The following is a 20,616-nucleotide window of genomic DNA, read 5'->3' as shown; positions in this document are numbered from 1 at the left end:
TCACTGCCAGCCATTGGCAGTGAATGAGTTAAACCCATTGACTCATTCACTGCAATTGACGGCTATAGACGTCAATGGCAGTGAATGAGTTAAGTATGTTGAACCTGACACTTGGAAAAAAAATACAAACGGTGTATGTAATGTTGCATTTGCAGGGGGATGGTGAACATAATGTAGAAGACAAATCAAAATATAAAAACATTTAAAAAAAAACACATGTTAATATTTGATATATATATTATATATGTGCCAAGTTTTGTTCAGATTGGCCCACCTGGCACTTAAGACACATTATACCACATATCTTACAATCATTATAGTAGGATTAGGGATTCACCAACTGTGGAATCATAGATGAATACCAATGTTTTTTGACAGATATCGGGTTCTGATGCCGATATTTTTTTCAGTCCCTTTTGGTTTTGTTGATATTCAGGGTTACCCTTGTTTCTGGGAGGCAAATTAATTATAAACTATTAGGGATGCACCAAATTGTGAAATTCTGGCAGATACCAACAGGCAAAAATAATAATCCAAAGTATATCTAGTTGTGATGCCAACATTTTCTTTTCATTTTTTTATTAATATTTACATTCACCTCTGTTCTATGGAACAAATCTTATAAAATTTTAGGAAGTCACTGCTTGTTAAACAGGTCAATTCTAATAAATAATATCTGATGTTTTTTTCTTTGTTTTCTTGTTTTTTATTCCCTCCCATGTGCCTGGGAGAACAAATAAATCTTCATTATAAAATATTTGGGATGCGCTGATTGTGATTTCTGTGCAGATATTTTATTAAGCTCGTGGCGATACCAATGTATTTTTTCTTTCTTTTTTTTGTGTTATTTATGTTCGCTCTTGTTCCAGGTAAACAAACAAGCCCTCGTGCTGTAATGGGAATTTTTTGGCCAATACCAACATTTAAAATAACAGTTTGTCAGGCATCCGCTCCTGATGCCGCCATTTGTCTTTTTTATTTTGTTACATTAACTTTTGTTACATGGAAAAATAAATTGTTATTGTACAATGTTAGGTATGAATTGAATGAAGTCCTGGATGGATAAAATTGTTATAAAATACCAATTCAACCAATATTTTTTCACCACTATGTTTATCTCCAGTAAAAAAAAATAAAATAAACAACCAAAAAATAAATAAATAACTGTCCTATTTTTTTAACAGTTTTTCAAACAAACTGACAAATAGATTAATTAGATATTGAAGGTTTAAAGTTGGAAAATGGATAAAAACCGAACATACCTCAGTAAATTCACTTAAAATGTAAGTGGCAAATAAGAAATCCTAATAAAGACGTGTCTATGGTTACATTATTGGCCAAAAATTTCACTGAACAGTTTTTAAAACTAGTAGGCAGATGCTTGTTTGTCTCCTAGGCTTATAAACTGAAGTATGAGTTATTTTTAGTGATAGTTTTCTGCTTGTTGTTGCCTCTTGGTACTTGCTTCAGGAAATGTCCTTCAACCAATAGAACTCATAATCTTATCTGTCCAAGAACGGAGGGCAGGAGGTGGTGTTGACGGGATGTTGGTGGAGTTACTTCCTCTTGTTTGCTTCCATAAACAGAGCGTTAATGTTACATCTTACCGTCAGAGATGTGAGGAGGTGTGTCTGATTTTAATTCTTTCAGTCACTCAGTGGGAAGTTAATCAGTTTCCTTAAATTGTTCCTGTTGATTAATTTTGTTTTTGCAGTGTTTACTCTCCTGGTGTCTAAAGGCGTGAGCTGGAAAATCTGAATTGTATGCAGGTGTTTGTGTTACTTTTTGTAAAAATATTTTATGATTCTAATAATGGTATAAAAGTCAGTCAGTTACAACCAGTCAGCTCAGAGAGGCCCAGAGTTCGATATAAACTTTGGCCTAAAGTCTAGCTAAAAAGAATATGTTGGGCAAGTTGATTGCAAGCCTGTTTGGACTTGTGTCGGTGTTTCCATTAATTATAGTTAGAAGCACTGTTTTCAGAATCTTAATTAGTCTCAATAAGCCGTGTCATGTTCATTATCAGGATTAAATATATTTTGCAGCTTCCCGCTGATTTAACTAAAAGAAAAGGCCTCTCTTTTAGTGGGAGAGGTTGCTGTGATTTGATGCTGTCATGGTATTTTCTTGTCTTTTCTATTAAAAGTCCCAGCTCATAACTGTAAGACAGGGTTACAGCCTCACTGTGTTGTTTCTATAATTTTTCCATGCTAGAAATCATCAAGTAAACCCGATGAATCTGTGTCAAAGGTCACTGCTGAGCTTTGTCTGCGAGGCGAGCAGGATGGATGTGAGGCTTTCCACCGCCTCCGTTCAAAGGCTGCGTTTAACCCTCAGCTCTCACTGCCTGGATTTTACTGTAAACACCCTTATTCTTCTTTGTCTCCTCCATGTAAATCCTGCTTCCTGCTGCTGGTATTATTGATGTTTATCTGCTTCTGAAACATTTATTTGCACTCCCAGTTTTGGTTTTTTTGTACTATTGTAGGAATCGCAGATAAAGCTGTAAGCCTCTCTGTCGCTCCATTTTCTGCACAAACCACTCCATTCTTGAGCTTGACTTCACTCCAAGCATATCGGACTTCTTTGTCTGATGGAATGTGACAAGAATCAGACTTTTTTTCTCCAGTTTTTAGTCCTCGGGGTTTTTCTTTTCTTTTCTCCTTTTTTTCATTTATGTAGAGGAAGGGCTTGTCCTTGAAATCTCTTTTCTGAAGAAGCCTTTTTGCACTGCTGGGCAAAGTGTATGAATAGTGTTGCAAAGTGCAGGAGCTGTGTAACATTTCCACTCGTTGATGACACTTGTTTTGCCCCACTCTGTTTTTGTTCGGTCAGCAAACAGCTCGAATTTTTGTGTCAGGGCTGCCAACATTTGTCCACGTTTGTGACAGGATTAGATTTGAGTGTGTAGACACTGTAATCATTTGCAGGCGTGTTCATGCTGAGTGAAGGCAAATTTTTCCATCCAGAGACTCTGCAGGCCAGAAACAAGATGATTTCAGGATACAGAACAGGCAGAAGAGTCCGGAAATTTCTTTGTATGCCTGTCTCTGCTCTTAGGAATCATATGTGATAGATAGATTATATTTTTAGTATTTTCTTTCCTATCTGTATACAGTTAGAGCCATGAGTTTTTGAACGGTGACACTTCTTTTTTTGTAGTTTTTGCTCCATACACCTCCATAGTGGAAGTACTGACTTTCCGCTTTAATTCAGGGAGGGTAAAAAGGTATTGCATTAACTTTGTTAGGCAGGCATTTTATACACCACCCCCCATTTTCTGAGGTTCAAAAGTAAGTGGACATCGTTGACTAATGAGCTTTACTGTTGTTGCATGACAGCAATGAGTAAATGGTGTCTTTTCACTGGAACTCTTAGTATGAGGTCAAAAGAGACGCTGATGCAAGTGAAGGAGGCTGAAAGAAACAAAGTAAGCCCAACAGAAAGATTCCAGAAACTGTCCTGCTCATGAAAAACAGCTGAAGACATGCATTTAAAGTGCATGAGAATTATTACAGAATTACTTCCATGGTTTATCATCCAAGTATCATAGAGGCTCCTTGAACTTATTTAGTCATTTTGGCTTTAGGCTTCATTTCAAAAATCCTGCTAAAAAGCCAGTTCCTTCCTCTTTGGACAGAAGAAGCTAATATGAACTTGGACCAGAATGATGGGAGGAGTAAAGCAGGGAGAAGGAGAGAAACAGCTCATGATATGAAGCATATCACATCATCTGTCAAACTCAGAGGAGGGATTGTTATTGCATGGGCATGTATGTGTCAGAGGAACTGGGTCACTGGTGTTTGTTGATCATGTGACTGCCGAAAAAAGTAGCAGGATGAGCTCTGAAGTGTACAAGGCTACACTCTTAGAGAAAAAGTCAACTTTCTATTTGTGCACATGGTCACACATACAGTTTACAGTTGGCACGGATCTACTTTAAGTCACAATTATGTAGGGCTGTTCGATATATCGTTTGTTTTGTGGCGTCGCAAAATAAACTGTTTACGGCAATATTATTTTTACACTTTTGATGGTCGCTGTAGTGGCTATATTCATTTCTTAAAGTTCTCTCTTTCTCTTATATTTAATATAACCACACTACCGACAGACAAGCGCCTGTTTTTATGCGTTGTCGTTAGCAACAACGACGGTAACACCATCGCGTGTCCGCTTGTTTATTTTCCACATAAACCTTTCACAATAAAGCTCAAGATCCTGTTGAGACTTTTCAAAATAAACTGAATCACGTGAAAAAGTATGCAGAGTATTTACGGATGAGAAACAAAAAAGAGGCGTCAGGTGCCTAAAAATAAACCTTAGACTCAAACGTTAGAACAGGTTTTTCCCCGCAGCACGCCGTGTAATAAATACTCACAAAGAAAACGGCGGCCGTTACAACTTATGTCTAATAATGTATAGCTTCATGCATCGGTTAAAACACTCGACTCCAGCTACTCGACGCCCAGCTGGAAACACTTCACGTAAGTCGAGCTGCCCGAGATTCACAGAATTTACAGAAAATGTTAAAATTTTGTAATTTATATCGTTATCGGGACGATAGATGTCTTATGTCGGTCATATTGCACAGCCCTACAATTATGAGTGAAATCCTCGTTCTGTCCTGCACAACCGGCGTCGCCTTCCTGCTGTGTTTTCCAAAAGACTAAGAACAAACTGGGTATTTCAGTAACCTTAAACTCTTATTTCAATGTGTAATCAGGCTGCTGACATTAAGAATAAGAATTATTTGTTACTTCAGCCTGATTGCTCCCAAAAAAGGAACTCAAAGCTGTGATTGGTTGGATTACCATTGCATTCGGTGCCTATCCTTATACTACTTTCTTCTTCTACCCCATTATAATTTGGATGCAGGTTTTGTACTTTGCACTCCATGCCACTCTGCAGAAATAAACCTGCCAATATATGATGCTGTTATATTATAGATAAATCTGCAAAGCATTAAATGAGCAGTGTAAGCTGTCTCCAGCAATCAGATTTAAGTTATATACCAAGGAGTGAATCAATGATTCTAATCCAATAATATTATGAATATGATTCTGCATTATGAGTATGTTCAAGTATTTTTAGTACATTTTAATGCTAAAACCTTTGCACGATTCCAACTTTTACATAAGTACTTAAATGTTTGTCTCACAACTGTACAAAATATTTTTTTAAACCTTTCATGTATTTCATATGTATCAGAGCACCGGTCTGCACATGAGCCTGAAAACCTTAAAGTCATTCTGATCTAATGTTCTGCTTTCCTTTTAGCACCTCTCTCTCTTCATCATAGGAAGACATCATTCAAATGACTCATATTTAATGCCTTTTCAAGTACAGTTTGATTTACATAAAGCTCTTAACTTTTTAGGGGGTAATGGTTTAATTAACTTTTATAACATTTAGTTAACCAAAGGAATATATTTGATCACAGTTCTACCATGGAGCCAACTCACAACCACCTGTTTCACAAGCCTGATGTGACAGTTAAGGGGTGGAATGGAACATTTTGTAAAAGCAAATAAATCCTGACGTAAAAGCAAAATAATGAATTTTAATTTTTGACCTTGAAGATATGTTTACAAGTTCTTTGCAGCCTAAATATGACAGTGTCATAGTTGTGCAGGAAGTTGAACACATAAGATTCACCCCTTTCCTTTTCCACCTCCTGACATCTTTTTCTCATTACTGATTGGTTCTTGTGTTTTCTAAGTGAAATCACCTGCCACACATTCTTTTTGCCTTCCATAACTTCCAACCATCCTGTCCATCTATCCATCAGTCCATTTTCTCACGCTTATCTGCTCATCTATCTAAGCATAGAAGCCCAGATCTCTCCTTCTCTCTCCCCAGCCTAGCCTTCTCCTCGAGCTTTGCCGGGGAAACACCCAGGCATCCCAGGCCAGCTGAGAGATAAAATCTCTCTAGCATGTCCTGGATCTGGCCCGGGCCTCCTCTTGCTAGAACGTGTCCAGAACACTTCACCCAGGAGGCATCGTGTCAGATGCCCGAACCACCTTAACTGGCTCCTTTTGATGTGGAGGAGTAGCAGTTCTAGTCTGTACTCCTATCAAATGACTGAACTCCTCAGCCTGTCTCTAAGGGAGAAGCCAGCCACCCTTAGGAGAAAGCTCGTGACTATAGGTGAGGGTAGGTATGTAGATCGCTGTTTTACAGTTCAGCTCTGTCTGACAGAGAAAGAGTGAGCGTAAAATACCTAATCATTTTTTCTGAAGCATGTTATGATGGCTATATCCTTTATGTATCTCATAGGATGAGCACATTGCCCAAACCTCCTCATTAACTTAAAACAATGTTTATTTATCCCAGCAGCCAAAATATTGAATATAGCCTAAAACGAAATAGCTTAAATAAACTAGAATAGCTCTATAAAAATAAGTATAGCATGACAGAAACTATATGAAAGGGTTGGTTTAATAAAAAAAAATGAAAAAAGTGAATGTTTAGTGTCATTAAAATAATCTTAGCCAAACCTTCAGCTATAAAACTGCCTGCACATAAAAGCGAAACTTGTCTTTACATCTCCATCATTTTGAAATTAGCTTCAAAGACACATATTGTTCTGTAGTTCTCTTTTCAGTTCATTGACTTTCTGAAGCCTGTTTCTTGTCAGCAGCACAATAAGCCTAACCCTCTGGATTGTGGATGCGAACATCAAAATGACAAATTTAATGTTTACAAAACAAAAATGATCTCATATCAAATAGATACGACCTCTTTTTATGCTCAGAGAAAATCAGATAAGATTAAAACATTTTTATTAATTTGCAGATTATTACCATTAATGTTGTTGAAAGTTGTGAGGAGCAAAAAATTATATTTAGATCAGTTTAAAAAGTGTGAAGGACCAGATTTACCCTGTCCTTGACAGGGTCTTAAAGATCTTCTTGATTTAAACTAGGTTACAGGCCAGTTTTCAATAGATAATTTCTGTTTGTTTCTATTCTTTGCTCAGTCTGCTGAGCAAAGAATAGAAACAAACAAACATAAAGGTTATATTTTCCTGTTTACATGTTTCTTTTGATCTTTCCTTGAAAGTCTCGTGTTAAGAAGTCAGAACAAGTACTGTTGTTGTTGTTGTTGTTCTGTAATCTGTAATCATTTGTCTAAAAGCAGCGTTTAGCCGTAATAACAGGTTTGCACCCTGTAGTCGTGTCTCGGATGAACTGACTTCTCGTGTACCTGCACCGCCCGTCCTGTCTTTGTCTGAGTCCGCAGGAAGCCGAGCTGCAGGTTACACTCTGGCTTCCTGTCCTGGCTGTGTATCTATAGACGGAGGAGGAGGAGGAGGAGGGGGTCTATCTTATATAGCCCTATGAAGAGCCAGCTTTGCCTCCCTGTTTCCATGACAACCGCTCTCCTACAGTATTCATCCGTGGGACGGTCTCTGCATCTGAAAGCAGTTCCCAGTGGTGTTTCAGGCCCTCTCGCTCTCTTTTCCTTCAGCTTCTTTGCTACTTCTTTTACTTCTTAATAGTGTTTTTAAAAAGCAGCGGCAGTTCCTCATCTTTACTGGCTGCTGTACTTTTAAATCTCCATGTTGAGGATCATTGAATTCAGCACTTTTTAAATCAATTCAAATTTTCTACTCAATTCAATTCAGTTTTATTTATACAGTGCCAAATCACAACAGCAGTTGCCTAAGGATGCTTTATACTATAAGGTAGACCCTGCTATAATTCTTCAAGTTCCTCAAAACCAGCGATTATTATTTCAAGAGTGACCTGTGCACAAAGGATGTGCAATAATATAGAGTCAGACAAATAATACAAAGACACATTATACATGTTCACAGTTTTAAATAAGCATGTGTAAGAATAACTGCAGATACATGTAAACTTATACTTCAATGAAATAAACCCCTGAACTGAAATAAAACCAGTACGCTGTAACAGAAAGAATCAAGTGCTTTTTTCCATATAAACAACACCACCATAAATATCTTTAAGAGTCAACAGTTTCACTTTTGTAACTATGAATATAACATACAATATAAACCATAGGCTGGATCATTTTAACATGCACTCAGTCTTATCAGAGTTTAGAACAAACTTATGTCTGATTAGAATTTTTCTGAAATGCATGAGATGTGATACATTTAGCAGATGTGGTAAAGTATTCTTTCTGCCTGCACTATACACAGTGCGGTGTAGTTTAGGTAGAGCACCACTTTTCCCTCCTGTGTCGCCTGATGGTTTGCCAGAATCTCTTCGAAGCAGTCTGAAATTCTTTTTCCGTGGCCTCTCCAAACTCCTCCCATGAATTTTTGCTCCAGCCACTGCCCGAGCTGCGCTCCGCTTGGCCTGTCAGGACCTATCGGCTGCCTCCGAAGTCCCACAGGTTAACCAAGCCCGATAGGACTCCTTTTTCTGCCTAATGGTTCCATTCACCACCGGAGTCAACCATTTAGTTTGGGCGTTAGCACGGTGAAAGGCACCGAGCACCTTGTGGCTGCAGCTCAGTGCAGCAGCTTCAACAATGGAGGTGCTGAACATGGTTTATTTGGACTCGGTGTCCCCAGTCTCTCTCGGACTGCTGTTAAAGCTCTGCTGAAGGTGGGAGTTGAAGATCTCGGAAATGGGAGCCTCTGCCTGGCGTTCCCAGTGATTAGAAAATCGAACCGCAGTCTAGGGTTTTCTTGGTGCCATGTGCACTTATACACCCCTGTGACCTGGAAGAAACCCAGAATAAGTGGAAGAAAATGGATGGACGGAAGTTTTGTTGATATAAATAATACGTTAGGCTCTTGGCTATGACTGCTAGGCACCATGATTACATCATAATTTCTGATGTAAATAAGAACCTTCAGGGGCCTAACATATACCTGTGCGCCAAGTTTGGTTGTTCATCTCCTGATTTCTTTTTCTAAAGTGTAGAAAAAGAACTGCCTGTAGCTCGATGGCTGCAGTTTGTAGGTGAATAAAAGTGGACCAGGAGAATATCCTTGTGGAACATCTGCAGGAGGTGTGAAACCTTTGGAGACTACTGTCTGAGTTGTACCAGAAATACAAGAATAAAACCATTTAATGTGCTGTTGATCTAAGCCAGCTGAGCATATCTTTTCTACCAGAATACCATAATCTGCTGAATCACATGCATGTGATAGGTCTACAAAAAATGCATGAGAAAAAATGAAAGACTTTCAGAAACAAAACGTGTCTTCACAACGCTAACCCTGTTTTTTCACGTCAAAGCAGACTTGCTTCCTTTCTATCAGCATTTCAGCCATTTAGGGTAACAGCCGTGTGACCTACATACAGCGACTTTCACAAGAGGTATTTTGAGTCTTTGCAGAAGCACATTAAAGCCTTAAGGTTCAGGCTGCAAACACGACAAAGATATTATATCAGAATGTCAATACGGAGTCCAGCTGGAGGCGAGATGGTTCCCGGTGGGCTCTGAATCAATCCTGCTGCTGTGGGGAAACCTGCACCTACACACAGCAAATAAAAACATGAAAGACACTCTGAGAATATGTCCTGAAAAGGTTTGTTTTATCTCAGCCGCTCCGCTCTAGTTTAAACTGAATACTTTACTTTTACTTCTTTTTGTTTGTAACCCGCAGCTTCAATAACAAGCTTGTAATTACCTCATGGATCAATAAACGAGCAGATAATCGGCCCATGTGTCTCCTCCACTGTCAGATAGAGCTGATTCACAGACTGTCGTCTGACACCTCCTCGTTTCAAGTGATAATCGGTGACATTTTCATGGTGCTGCTCAGTAATTTAGCTTCAAAGCTTCAACATTTGCTGGTTTAATGAAGCCAGAAGTGAGCATATTTGGAGAGGGTGGAGAGTTTAATTATCAGCTAATTCTAGCATACTCCATCCACACACTCTACAGGTATAAAAGTAGAATGACGCAAATACCTGCTAATTAGTGCTAAGTAAAAAACTACTCAGTCAATTTTTTGGATGGCTTATACCGTCCAAGAAAGACATTAAAATGCTCCAAAAGGCACCAACAACACAAATGTAGTTGAGAGGTCAAGTTCAGGGACAATGAGGCCCAGTCAATAGTGTCCATGCCCCTGACTCCAGTTTTCCCCTACAGTCATTGGAAAGGGGTAAACTCTGCATAGAGGCCAAAACCAATGTTTTGTACCAGGTAAACATGTTTAGTTAGATCGTGACATGGGGACACTTTTTGGAGCCATCCTCATGTTTCCATTTTAGGAACTCCAGTTTATGGGCTTGGAGATTTTGATTAGTTTGTTTTGTTGTCCTTTTATTTGACATCCAGTTTGATAAATTTGTATATTTGACAACAATAATGTTTTTTTAAGTACAAAGTGGCCACGCCCTAAAGCATTCTGCGGTATCATTATCTTTGAGTCTAATAATAATTGTTGCATTCAGTAAGACTAGTGCCAAAGATCATAAACCCATCAGGAAAATGTTTACTGAGGTCAAGAGAACATTTAGGTCATTTTACCATAAATTTCTATGAAGTCTTTGTTATACTAGAGGCATCAACTGCATGTTGCAGGTTTGAGGCACACATGCTGTTTTTTAGTTTCAGGTTGTATTTGCAGTAAGTCAAGTTAAATGTGAGTTAATGTAAATTCTGCAGCAATAAAGCTAAAATTGCATTGTTGAAAATATCTGCAAAAGTCAGTGCTGCCCACGTGCAGTGAAGGAGCACAGCAAAGAGACCATCAAACATAAAATTTAACACTAAAATCCAACCCCAAAAAAAAGAGAGAGAGAGAAAGGACTTTGCTAACATCCTGTTGAAAAGATCTTCAGACTTTTAGACTCTCATCAAACCCATAAAAGAAAAATAAGTTTTAGAATAAGGGCTGGTAACTCAGCAGAATGCGTGCCTTCACATTTACCAGCGACATTAATGAGAAGAGAGTCTGATTCATACATCAGCCTCTGAAGCAGTCACCCTGCTTCATCTTTAATGGGCTCACACAGACCGTCTGGCACTACAGGAGCAAAACAGAGCTGGTCCTTCTCTCCTGATTAAATCGCTGCAGCATAATGAAGCAGAAGCGAGTCAGACAGCAACTCGGAGGACCCTCTGTGTACTTGCTGCATTTTATTTCATTTGGCGAGGTTTTATTTTTTCCGGGCAGACGTGTGCTTTGGTTCGGTGGCGAGTCCGAGCACCTCCGTCTGAATGTGAGAGCACTGCGGTCGTGGCAAAACAGCTGAGTGGTGTTGGGCAATACCCCCAGAGGACGGACGGAAAGACGAGAGAGCAGCTGCTGACAGTTAGACGCTCCTTGGTGAGGAGGAGAAGGAGGGGAAGAAAGGCGAGAAGAGGAAGAGGAAGGGGAGTGGATGGTTGTTGGTGTTTGGGGAAAAGGAGGTGGAGGGGTTTCTTTGAGGTGGATTTCTTTGCAGTCCTCTGTGATAGGACTGCGAAGCGAGCAGCCAGACTGGGGAGCTCCTCCTTTTTCATTTTTTCTTCTGGTTTTATTTGTGTTTTTGTTGTGGTTGCGTGCAGTCGAGCGTTGGCTGCACGGTGCGTTCAGGGCACAGCATGGAAGCCAAATCCCTGTTCAGCCTGCACAGAGCGCTCGCTCAGCCTGTCAAGATGTGCATGTTCGATTTCCCCGTCACCATCCTGGACGACCTGGTGAGCTCTGATACCGCGCCAGGCTGGCTGGGTGTACGTGTGTGTGTGGATGCAGCGTGTGTGTGGAGAGGAACATAAGTGCATTCATACATACTGTATATGTATCTAGTTAAATTTTAATTGCTTGAGTGTGTGTGAGTGTGTTCCTGTGTACTAATTGCATATTTGATACTGTAGCATATATTCGTGCATGCTTACTGTAAAAAGAAGACTGAATGTGTATTTTAATGCAGTATTAACGTCTGTAGATTATTTTAAAATGGACACAGGTGTGTTTCTTAAGCTGTATACATCTATTAATTTGTTTACTTGTATGGCTGTAAATGATTACAGTATTGAGTGTGTGTGGTTTACAAGTGAAGCTCTTAGTGGACGCAGAACGATAACACTCACCATTCTCTGCTTTTACTTATTTTCTTTTTCTGGCCAGAGAAGTTAATTGCGTTGCTCTTTTATGTCTTCGTTGTTTTGTTTGACTCGTTGGAGCAGTTACAGCCACTTAGAGCTTTTGGACAAGTCCTGTGACTTACAAGCAGTCAAATTGAGAACATTTTTGCTGCCATTATTGGGTTAATGTAATTGGAGTGACTTTTTTGGTTCTGTTTGTTGGGACAGGTTATTTTTATTCCATCAAAGCTGCTGGTCTGTCTCAGTTATGCAGGAGGTCCGGTTTAGCATTAATGAGAAGGGCCAGTACCTTCCTGGTTATAATATATCAACACAACTAGTGTTGTGTGAAGATGAATATCTTAAGCCAAAAATGAATTGTGCCTAAATATAACTGAAAGGTTTCTAGTGGCTGAGTGAAAGGGACGGTGAAAAGCAATTAAAAAGGAAACAAATTAGCAAGTGGGCAAAGAGAAAAAACGAAGTATTACCTAACTGGAATATATACGTATATAAAAACCCTGGGGTTTGTCTGCACCCCTTTACTAAAGGTTCTGTCAAAATGTGCTGAGCCCAGGTTTGCAGGTTGCGTATGTTCACCTGTTGACCTGCATGTTTCCGTTACCTTTTCACCTGATCTGTCAGTTTGCCTTCAGGTTTTGCTTCTGGCTGTATTTCAGAGTCTGTCACACTCTGAAAACATGGTTTCAGGCTGTTTCTTCACATGAATCTGTTTGCATGGGGACGGATGCTTATGTGTTTATTACTGCCAAGTTTTTTCTTTTCATTGTTGCAGAGCTGTGACATAGCATCGTCTGTGTGTGCGTCTGTGTGTGTGTGTGTCGGGCTGCTGCTGATATAAAACTCTGCACACCCAGGAAAACATCTCCCTGCAGATAAAGGTGTGCCCCTTGAAATCCTGACATGTTTGGTCGTGTCTGTAATGATCCCATGGTGAATGTAGTGAATGTGTTGCTCTTAATAAAATGTGCGGCTGAAAGAAGCTCATGATTTAAATGGTTTACAGGGAGTTCTCTTTAGTTGCACGTACACTGGTATGAGGGTTGCGGGAGCTTTATCTTCAACAGAAGGATTTTTTTTAAGTAATACGTTTTAATAGTTTGATTATTATTTTTTCAGTATTAAGTCGTTAATTATTCTGTTCTTGGGTCTTCACCTGCAGTTAGTCTTTGGCAGCTATTTAAATGATAGATTCTTGGCTAAAATGAAGCTGCAGTTTTAGACATCCAGGTATGGATGTAATATGACAATTGTGGAAACAATGTGAGCTGGCAGCCCAAGCAAAAACTATTCCAGACAGCCATTTTTCACAGTTTGAGCTAAGCCACACCAGCTTTATCAGTGTTTTTGTGCCACAACATCAAGCTATCCTCCAGCGTATTGCAAGCCCAGTGGCCCTTTAAACTTTAAACATGTCGTTTTCCCAATACGAAGCCAATGCACCAAAGAACCAAAGAAATTGTTTACCCCATTTATCCAGCATCTGTGGGATTAACTGGAAGACCAATCATAGGCCAGAAATTTTCACCTTATTATCAGTGCTGAATGTCACTAATAGATTTGTGTTTTAGTATCACTGCAGGCGGCTTAAAATCTTCCTGGACAACATCTTAAAAAATGGGGAGACATCAAGAATTAATGTAACAGGGGTGTCCACATAGTTTTGACCGTGAGTTATCCAGTCTTTCTGTTTGAGGTTTCAAGTGTAAACTGAATGAAGTTAGGTGTGATGGTGCGTTCGTGTGCAGGTAGGTTGGCTGCACAAACCGTCCTCCTGTGCCTTTGTTTGGCAGTCTGCTCCACCTGTGAAATACTGAACATGTTTGAACTAAACTGCAAAGTCTCAATGTTTCCAGTGTGTGATTGGAAACGACAACGTAGTCGCAGTTTTCAAGGTTAATCAAGGACAAGAAAGTTTTTCTTTCATAATGTTGTTGAGGAAATCTGCTCTAACAAAAATATTTAATTAGATGTGATCCTCTGCTGTGCTGTCAGTGTGAGAGGTGGATATGTACTGTCAGCTGATCGTCTCTCTCTAACTCTCACTTAGTGGCTCAGCTGTATCACCGGATTGTGTTTCATGTGGCCCGAATTCTTCTCTGGGGTCAAACAAAGTCACTTGCGCTCCCTGCTGTTAGGCTTTTGGTGTAGTTACGGCTGGATGTGGCTGAAAAAAAGTGGAGACTTGCAGTTGTAAAGTCTTTTTATTATTAAAAAAATAGAGAATTGACTATGGTCTTTTGTCAAGTTTGAGAAAGAAAAACTAATGAAATCACTTTGTGTTTTCAGGGTTAGCCATGGAGACTAGAAATTTATAACAAACATGTTACAATGACTTTAACAAAATGGTTTTAGGGGCTTAGAAAGTCACACCCAATGCACCAGCACACACATGTAATGGTATGCTAAATTAAATAAAGGCTCTGCATGTCCATACTGGTGTTTTGACTCATTAGACCTCAGGTTAAGGTTGTCTGAAGCTCTAGTTGTGTTTCCATCCACCTCTACTAAAAAGTGATGTGTGTGATAAAACACTGTGTATTCCAAGCAACAATGCTATACTCGGAGATCCCACTGGACCTGACACTGCTCTCAGATGACTGTAAGTAGTTGTGGTAGACTTGTAATAGACTTTCTTTACCTACTCAAATTAGTACTGGGCCTTTTCCTCTTTAATTTGTTGAAGGGTTCAACAGAGTTTATATGAAATTGCTCATTTAAGGCTACACTGATGTTTTCACTGACTAGATCGCTGCTCGCATTAAGGATGGCAACTCTCTACTACTGTATCATCCAGCTGTACTGAAAAAGGGTTTAGGTAGTATTAATAAAAGCCAAAAATGTCATGTGTAATACAGGTGAGGGTTTCAAACAAAACATTATTCAGTATTAACTGTGAGCTACTCTATAGGGCAAATAACACGTTACACCTTTGGATTGAAGCCCATGCCACGAAGCTCCTGGTGCACAGTTTTTGTGCTGTTAATGCCAGAGAGGACTTTCATGCACGAAACACCTGAGCAGTCAGTGATCCTGCTCCGTAATTTTGTAAGATTAAGTTTTAGCTCAATTAATTTGTCTATGTGGTGTTTTTGGCTGCTCTAATGTTAGTGCCATTTTTGTAACTGTACCTCATAGGCATTAAATTTGTTCAGTGTTCTTGTTAAAACTGTTAGATAACCCATGATATTGATGGTCAAAGTTCAAAATTGATTTGTTTGCAGCTTTTACCAGAGCTGCTTTTTTCAACCTACAATATGAAGAGGATATCTGTTGTATTTAGGACATTTTGTGGGCTCAATAATACTGGAAACTATAAGGCGAATAAGAGTTTTGACCTATTAACCCTTTAAAGCCGGTCGGAGCGGACACGCTCCATTTTGCGTAACTATTTTTAAATCCCGTAGCACTGCAACCACGTAAGCTAGCGCAATAATTTTTTTTGCATATGAAACCGGAGGAGTTGTACTTACATCTTATGCCATCAGCTTGTCCTAAGTCACAGTTTCCTTCCACATATAGCTTTGCAAAAACTGCATAAAAAGCACTTGCAGCAACAAAAACATAATATTCCAGAAACACGCTTTGCCGATCCGATCAGCTGTTTGTAACACTTCCTACGTCCATCAGCGTGAACTATCGCATGTCCGGCATGAACTGCCCGAAACCGGAAGTGACGTACATTGCGGAAATGTAGTTTTTTACCTTCGTGGCCATATGAGCCTCTACTTGTGTTTTTAAAAGTTATGTTTGACTTTATGACTTTCTGTGTCGTTTCTGGGATGCTTAGGACTCATATTGCACTGCTGGAAATATTTTATTTTGATGCATATGCTGTTATTTTGCAAATTTGCACTATAATATATTTTTTTGTTTTTCCTGCAGTATATGAAAATTGGTGTATCTCAAAAATAAAACTATGAAGACACTTAAAATAAATTTCCTGTGGTGGGAAACTAGTTTGTGCAACTTTTTTGTATTTACAGTTTTGAGGGATAAACCTCTTAAATTTCTCTAACTAGAAATATATGTTAAAAAAACAAAAACGATTTTAAATTTTTTTGTAGTTTATTGCACTTTTTTGCAATTTATGTAATTATTATGCACTTAATGAATACATATTATTAAATTTTGGGCTATAATGGTTGTATTGATGTATAGCAACTTGAAATACTCCAAAAAATGGCTCCACAGCATGTAAAAATATACTATAAGCTCTGGCGGACTTGGTTCTATGGTAGGTCTTAAAGGGTTAATAGATGCTTCTAAAGAGCCTGCAACTTTGTGTGGTTGCCATTTTGCATTGGATTGGGATTCCACACATATCCCCAAACAAACAAAACAGCTGATTCTGAGGGGATTAGGTTAATTTTAATGGAATAACTGTGCTGTAATAGCCTTGCTAGCTTTACCAGGCAGATTTCAGAGCTGTTTGGTGGCTGTAGTGTGTACCGTTCACAGAACATTTAGTATGACCACTCCATGAAACCATGCTTTATTGGCCTGTTGGCTGGTAGTGTTATTCTTAATAAAACGTCTATTCCAGTATTTGAAAATCACAACCACCTCTTGTATTCCCTAGTGTTTCTTCTAGAAAGACAATAGCTTTCTGTATTTGTGGGGCATTGCTGTCTTTATTCTAACCTAACCCCAGCATGCAAAGCTGTTCACAGAGTGTAGCAGTATTTTATGGGCAAACAGCAAATATTGAATGCAGAATGCATTATTCTCCTGTTTTATGGGAAACAATGTGTTACTGTCAGACTTTCTTAGAGTGGTTTGATGCAGTTTATTTCCATATTTTCTGTTTTAGTTAAAAACTGTAAACTTTGACAGACTGTGATCAGCTGTTCCTGCAAACAACATTTGTTTTCTGAAGCAGGTTAGAAAACAAGGATGTGCAGCACACTGATGAGTTGCTTACAGCCAGTGATCAGGAAGAAAAAGTTTAACTGTCAGATGTTGTCAGTTGTCAAACTATCAGTCGACTCTGAAGGAAGCATCTGCAGACGTGTTGATAATGTTCACTAAGCAAGGCTGAGGATCTGAGCCATATTATAGCCATATTTAGAATCAACATTTAGACAGTTTTCAGCAGTTAATGAGTACGATGAGTGCAGCGTTTTGTTGTTGGACAACAGTATCCAGACTTTCTTTCACAGGCAGTCAGTGTACTATTAGTCCTTTGCTCTTAGCTCCCACTGCAACCATGAAGCCGTCAGCAATGATCATCCATTTCTGATGTGGGTCATTAAACAGGAAGTCCTGAGGGGCACACGCAGGCAGGCATGGGTCCAAAAAGAGAAAGAAGAAGAAGCAAAAACAAGGCGACTTGGCCAGACAGAAGGCTGGAAATCTACAGCTCAGATAGCATGATTGACAATTTGGCAAGGAACTCAAGTGTGGGTATGCTCGCTGAAGGACCCGAAGAGGAAATTGGAAGCAGGTGTGCAGGTGGATGTGGAGGTGGAGGTGATATGGAAAGGCAGGAGTACACCGGAGACATTTGGACTGAAATAAAGTGGCACAGCAGAGCAGGAGTTTCTTTTCTTTGCTTTTCCATCTGTTGCTGTGGTTTCTTTCAAGTGGAAGATGGTTTATACCCCGGACTCATTAAAGAGCAGAACACCACGGAAAATAACATTCCTGTTTCCAGGCACAACCCGGAATAAAATGTTGATGGTTGTGTTGCTTGGTTGTGCAAGTTTTGACAAGAAGGATAAATGTTTGATATAAAAAAAAGGGTTGAGTTTTCCTTCGTCTGCCATCTTGATATTCTGGAGCTAACTCCTCCAGCCTCCAGTTGTAGACCTTTTGGGCTTTTTAAAAGTGGAAAATTCTCACTTTAGGCATGAAATGGACACAAATCAGCACAGACTTACTGTAGCTCCAGACTCAGAGGCACTTAAACTATGTAAATGTGTAGTGGCTTACATGTTTGCCTAACAGTTTGATCCCAGGAGGTGACACACATCCCTTTGGGGTTGCAGTAGGAAGGGCATCAGGTGTAAAAACTCTGTGATGGGCCCTTGTGAATACAAGAGAAGCCAAAAGGATCTTAAAGTCTTGTAATGTATGTCAACTGACAAGAAGTGCACTCAGGAAAAAAACAGCAGTCCCAGGAGAGGTTAATGTTGACAAGTTGAATCTTCAGGATCCTCATACGGCCGACCCTGATGTTAGTTTAGCTGCTGTATTTGTAAAATATTGAGCTGACAGTGGACGAGAGAAAAGACCTACGATGATAAAGATGGACAGAGCAGAGAATACAGCCATGCTGTAGTTGGAGAAGAACAATGGGTGACTGTATAAGACATGCAATTAAGCTCACAATGAGTAGCCTCTTCAGACTGGTACCCTCTTCCCCCTGGTAAAAAGCAATATGGCGCAATTTCCCTAAATTTGAGGAAATTAATTTCAGGTCCTGTGTAATATTTGTCATTCAGTTGCATTAAAATGATATAAAAGTCACCAGCATCACAGAAAGACTTGAAAGGTCCAGTTCATTGACTTGAATTAGCAGAACTGAGACCTAGAAGGCCGTGATTGAGTGCAGCTACCTGTCTCTGCACACTTTTCAGTCAAAGCTTTTGCCAAATCCAGATGGGTGAGTTATAACCAAATCATCACAGGCTGTCATGATGGCTGAACATAGCTTTAGGGACCACAACAGGATTGTGCACTGTGGTGTGAATATGGTTACTGCTGCTGCAAAGTTGGACTTGGACATTGGAGTCTATGGGATTGAATCACCTTTCAAGCCTGCTTCTAGTGCAGGGGTGGGCAACTCCAGGCCTCGAGGGCTGCTGTCCTGCAGGTTTTAGGTATTACCCTGGGTCAACACACCTGAATCACATGATTAGTTCGTTACCAAGCCTCTGGAGGACTTCAGGACATGTTGAGGAGGTCATTTAACCATTTGAATCAGCTGTGTTGAATCAAGGACACGTCTAAAACCTGCAGGACACCGGCCCTCCAGGCCTGGAGTTGCCCACCCCTGTTCTAGTGGATACTAGAGGATCTCCCTTGAGGTTTCCACTCGATCACAGGAGTGTGATCCTAAATCTGTTTTTGAATGGGTGAATAATGCTTGTAGTATAGAGCGCTTTTAGAGAAGAACAGCACTATAAGAGCCATTTAGCATCTGATTTGGTTGTCATCGTGGAGAAGTTGTTACAAGGTCACTTTGTGCAGTTTGGACAGTTTCATTCAAACTGCTTGACTTAAACTTACCACTGAAACTTTGTGTGGTTGCCAAATGTGTTTGATATTGTGACGGCTCTCAGAAAGACCAGAAAAAGACACGGCCTTTAATTTGTGCAGGTTAAAGCCTTGAAAAACATCTTGGGCTGACAGAAATGTGTCACATCAAAAGAAAAACCAAAACAACAAACATGGCATTAAAGTGAAGGGAGTCGAATTTAAAGACGACACTCGGTTTGATGATCAGTCATCTTTAAAAAAAAAAAAAAAAAAAAAAGCAGAATAATTTTTCTGACAATACAATTTCCAAAACAAACACAGGCTGGTTTATTTTATTCTCAGCCTGTGCGACGGTTGTCAGGATGCCTCAGAGCAGAGCTGCCGTCCCCAGGTGGCTGCAGTTGGCATGAGAGAGCATTTTTAAATGCCAGGAGCTTGGAGGAGCACCTGAATGGCTCGACTGGCTGAAATAATAGCAGGGGATACATCTAAAGGCTGTTAGAGGCAGCGCAATCTGGCAAGCTCTCAGAAGCTTCTTCTTGTATGTGTCTGTTACTGGGAAACTCTCCTGTGTTTGTTTGTTTTTTATTCTTGCTGCAGTAAAAAGAGAAGAGGCTCCGGAGGGACAAACAAAACCTATTATTGAATTCTTGAGAAATTAGGTCTAATTAATCTGTGATTTATAAGTTATTTTCTTGTTTTTCTTTTCTGTTTTGAACTACAAGATTAGATATACCAAAATTACTTCTGTTGCTCAAGCAGTTAAACAAGCTTTCATCATCTGTACAGAGAACACGCTGTTTATGTTTGTTTAATCAGCCATGCGGCAAATGTGCTCTGTAGTTCTTTCAACCAGCTCTGTGCACTTTGACAGTTCCAAGTCCATGAAAACTGTGTGACTACGATCCCATAAAACCCTGTAATGCTGCACTGTAAGATGTCTTTACCGGTTAGTCATAAAAAATGCGTAGAATAAAGAGCACATATCCAGGCAGGGTTTCATTAAAAAACAATATATGTTGCCAAAAAATGTATTTTGTGTGCACAGGACACACAATATAAAATAATCACCCAACAAAATAATAAATAATCTGCTGTTACAGTTACTAGTTTATCTGTTCTTGTTTGTTAATGGATCATTAAATCAGCTCCAGAGACATTCTTTAACAAATTATTGTTTATTTCATAAGAAAAAATGTAATCTTCTCTTTATTTAGTGCTGTAAGTTAAATGCTTTTTTTTTTTTTTTTACTTTAAAAATATTCAGTTTCAGAGAGGAGGTTCACACTGAGCACACGTGACAGGTGTGAAAGAGTCTGGAGGCGCTCTGGTGAATGTTATCAGACATCAGGGTACCAGAAGCAAAGCTGCCAGTTGTGGTGTTGT

At 39.5% G+C, this 20,616-nt stretch overlaps 1 protein-coding gene across 2 annotated transcripts in view; it reads left to right on the top strand.

Annotated features, from left to right (window-relative positions):
- LOC113033563 (ral guanine nucleotide dissociation stimulator) overlaps positions 1-20,616 on the top strand; it is a 59,405-nt gene that overhangs the window by 1,318 nt on the left and 37,471 nt on the right. The window contains exon 1 of one of the 2 annotated variants that reach the window (XM_026187506.2): positions 11,198-11,619. The exons of the other annotated variant lie outside the window; for it this stretch is intronic. Within the exon in view, the coding sequence (XP_026043291.1) occupies positions 11,524-11,619 (96 nt within the window). The 5' untranslated portion in view covers positions 11,198-11,523. Of the gene's footprint in view, positions 1-11,197; positions 11,620-20,616 lie in introns of those variants that run through there. 2 annotated transcript variants of the gene reach the window in all.

Source organism: Astatotilapia calliptera, chromosome 12 (assembly GCF_964374335.1).
Source record: "Astatotilapia calliptera chromosome 12, fAstCal68.1, whole genome shotgun sequence".
Lineage (NCBI taxonomy): Eukaryota > Metazoa > Chordata > Actinopteri > Cichliformes > Cichlidae > Astatotilapia > Astatotilapia calliptera.
Note: the sequence above shows the minus strand (reverse complement) of the source record. Positions and strands in the feature narration are given on the sequence as shown.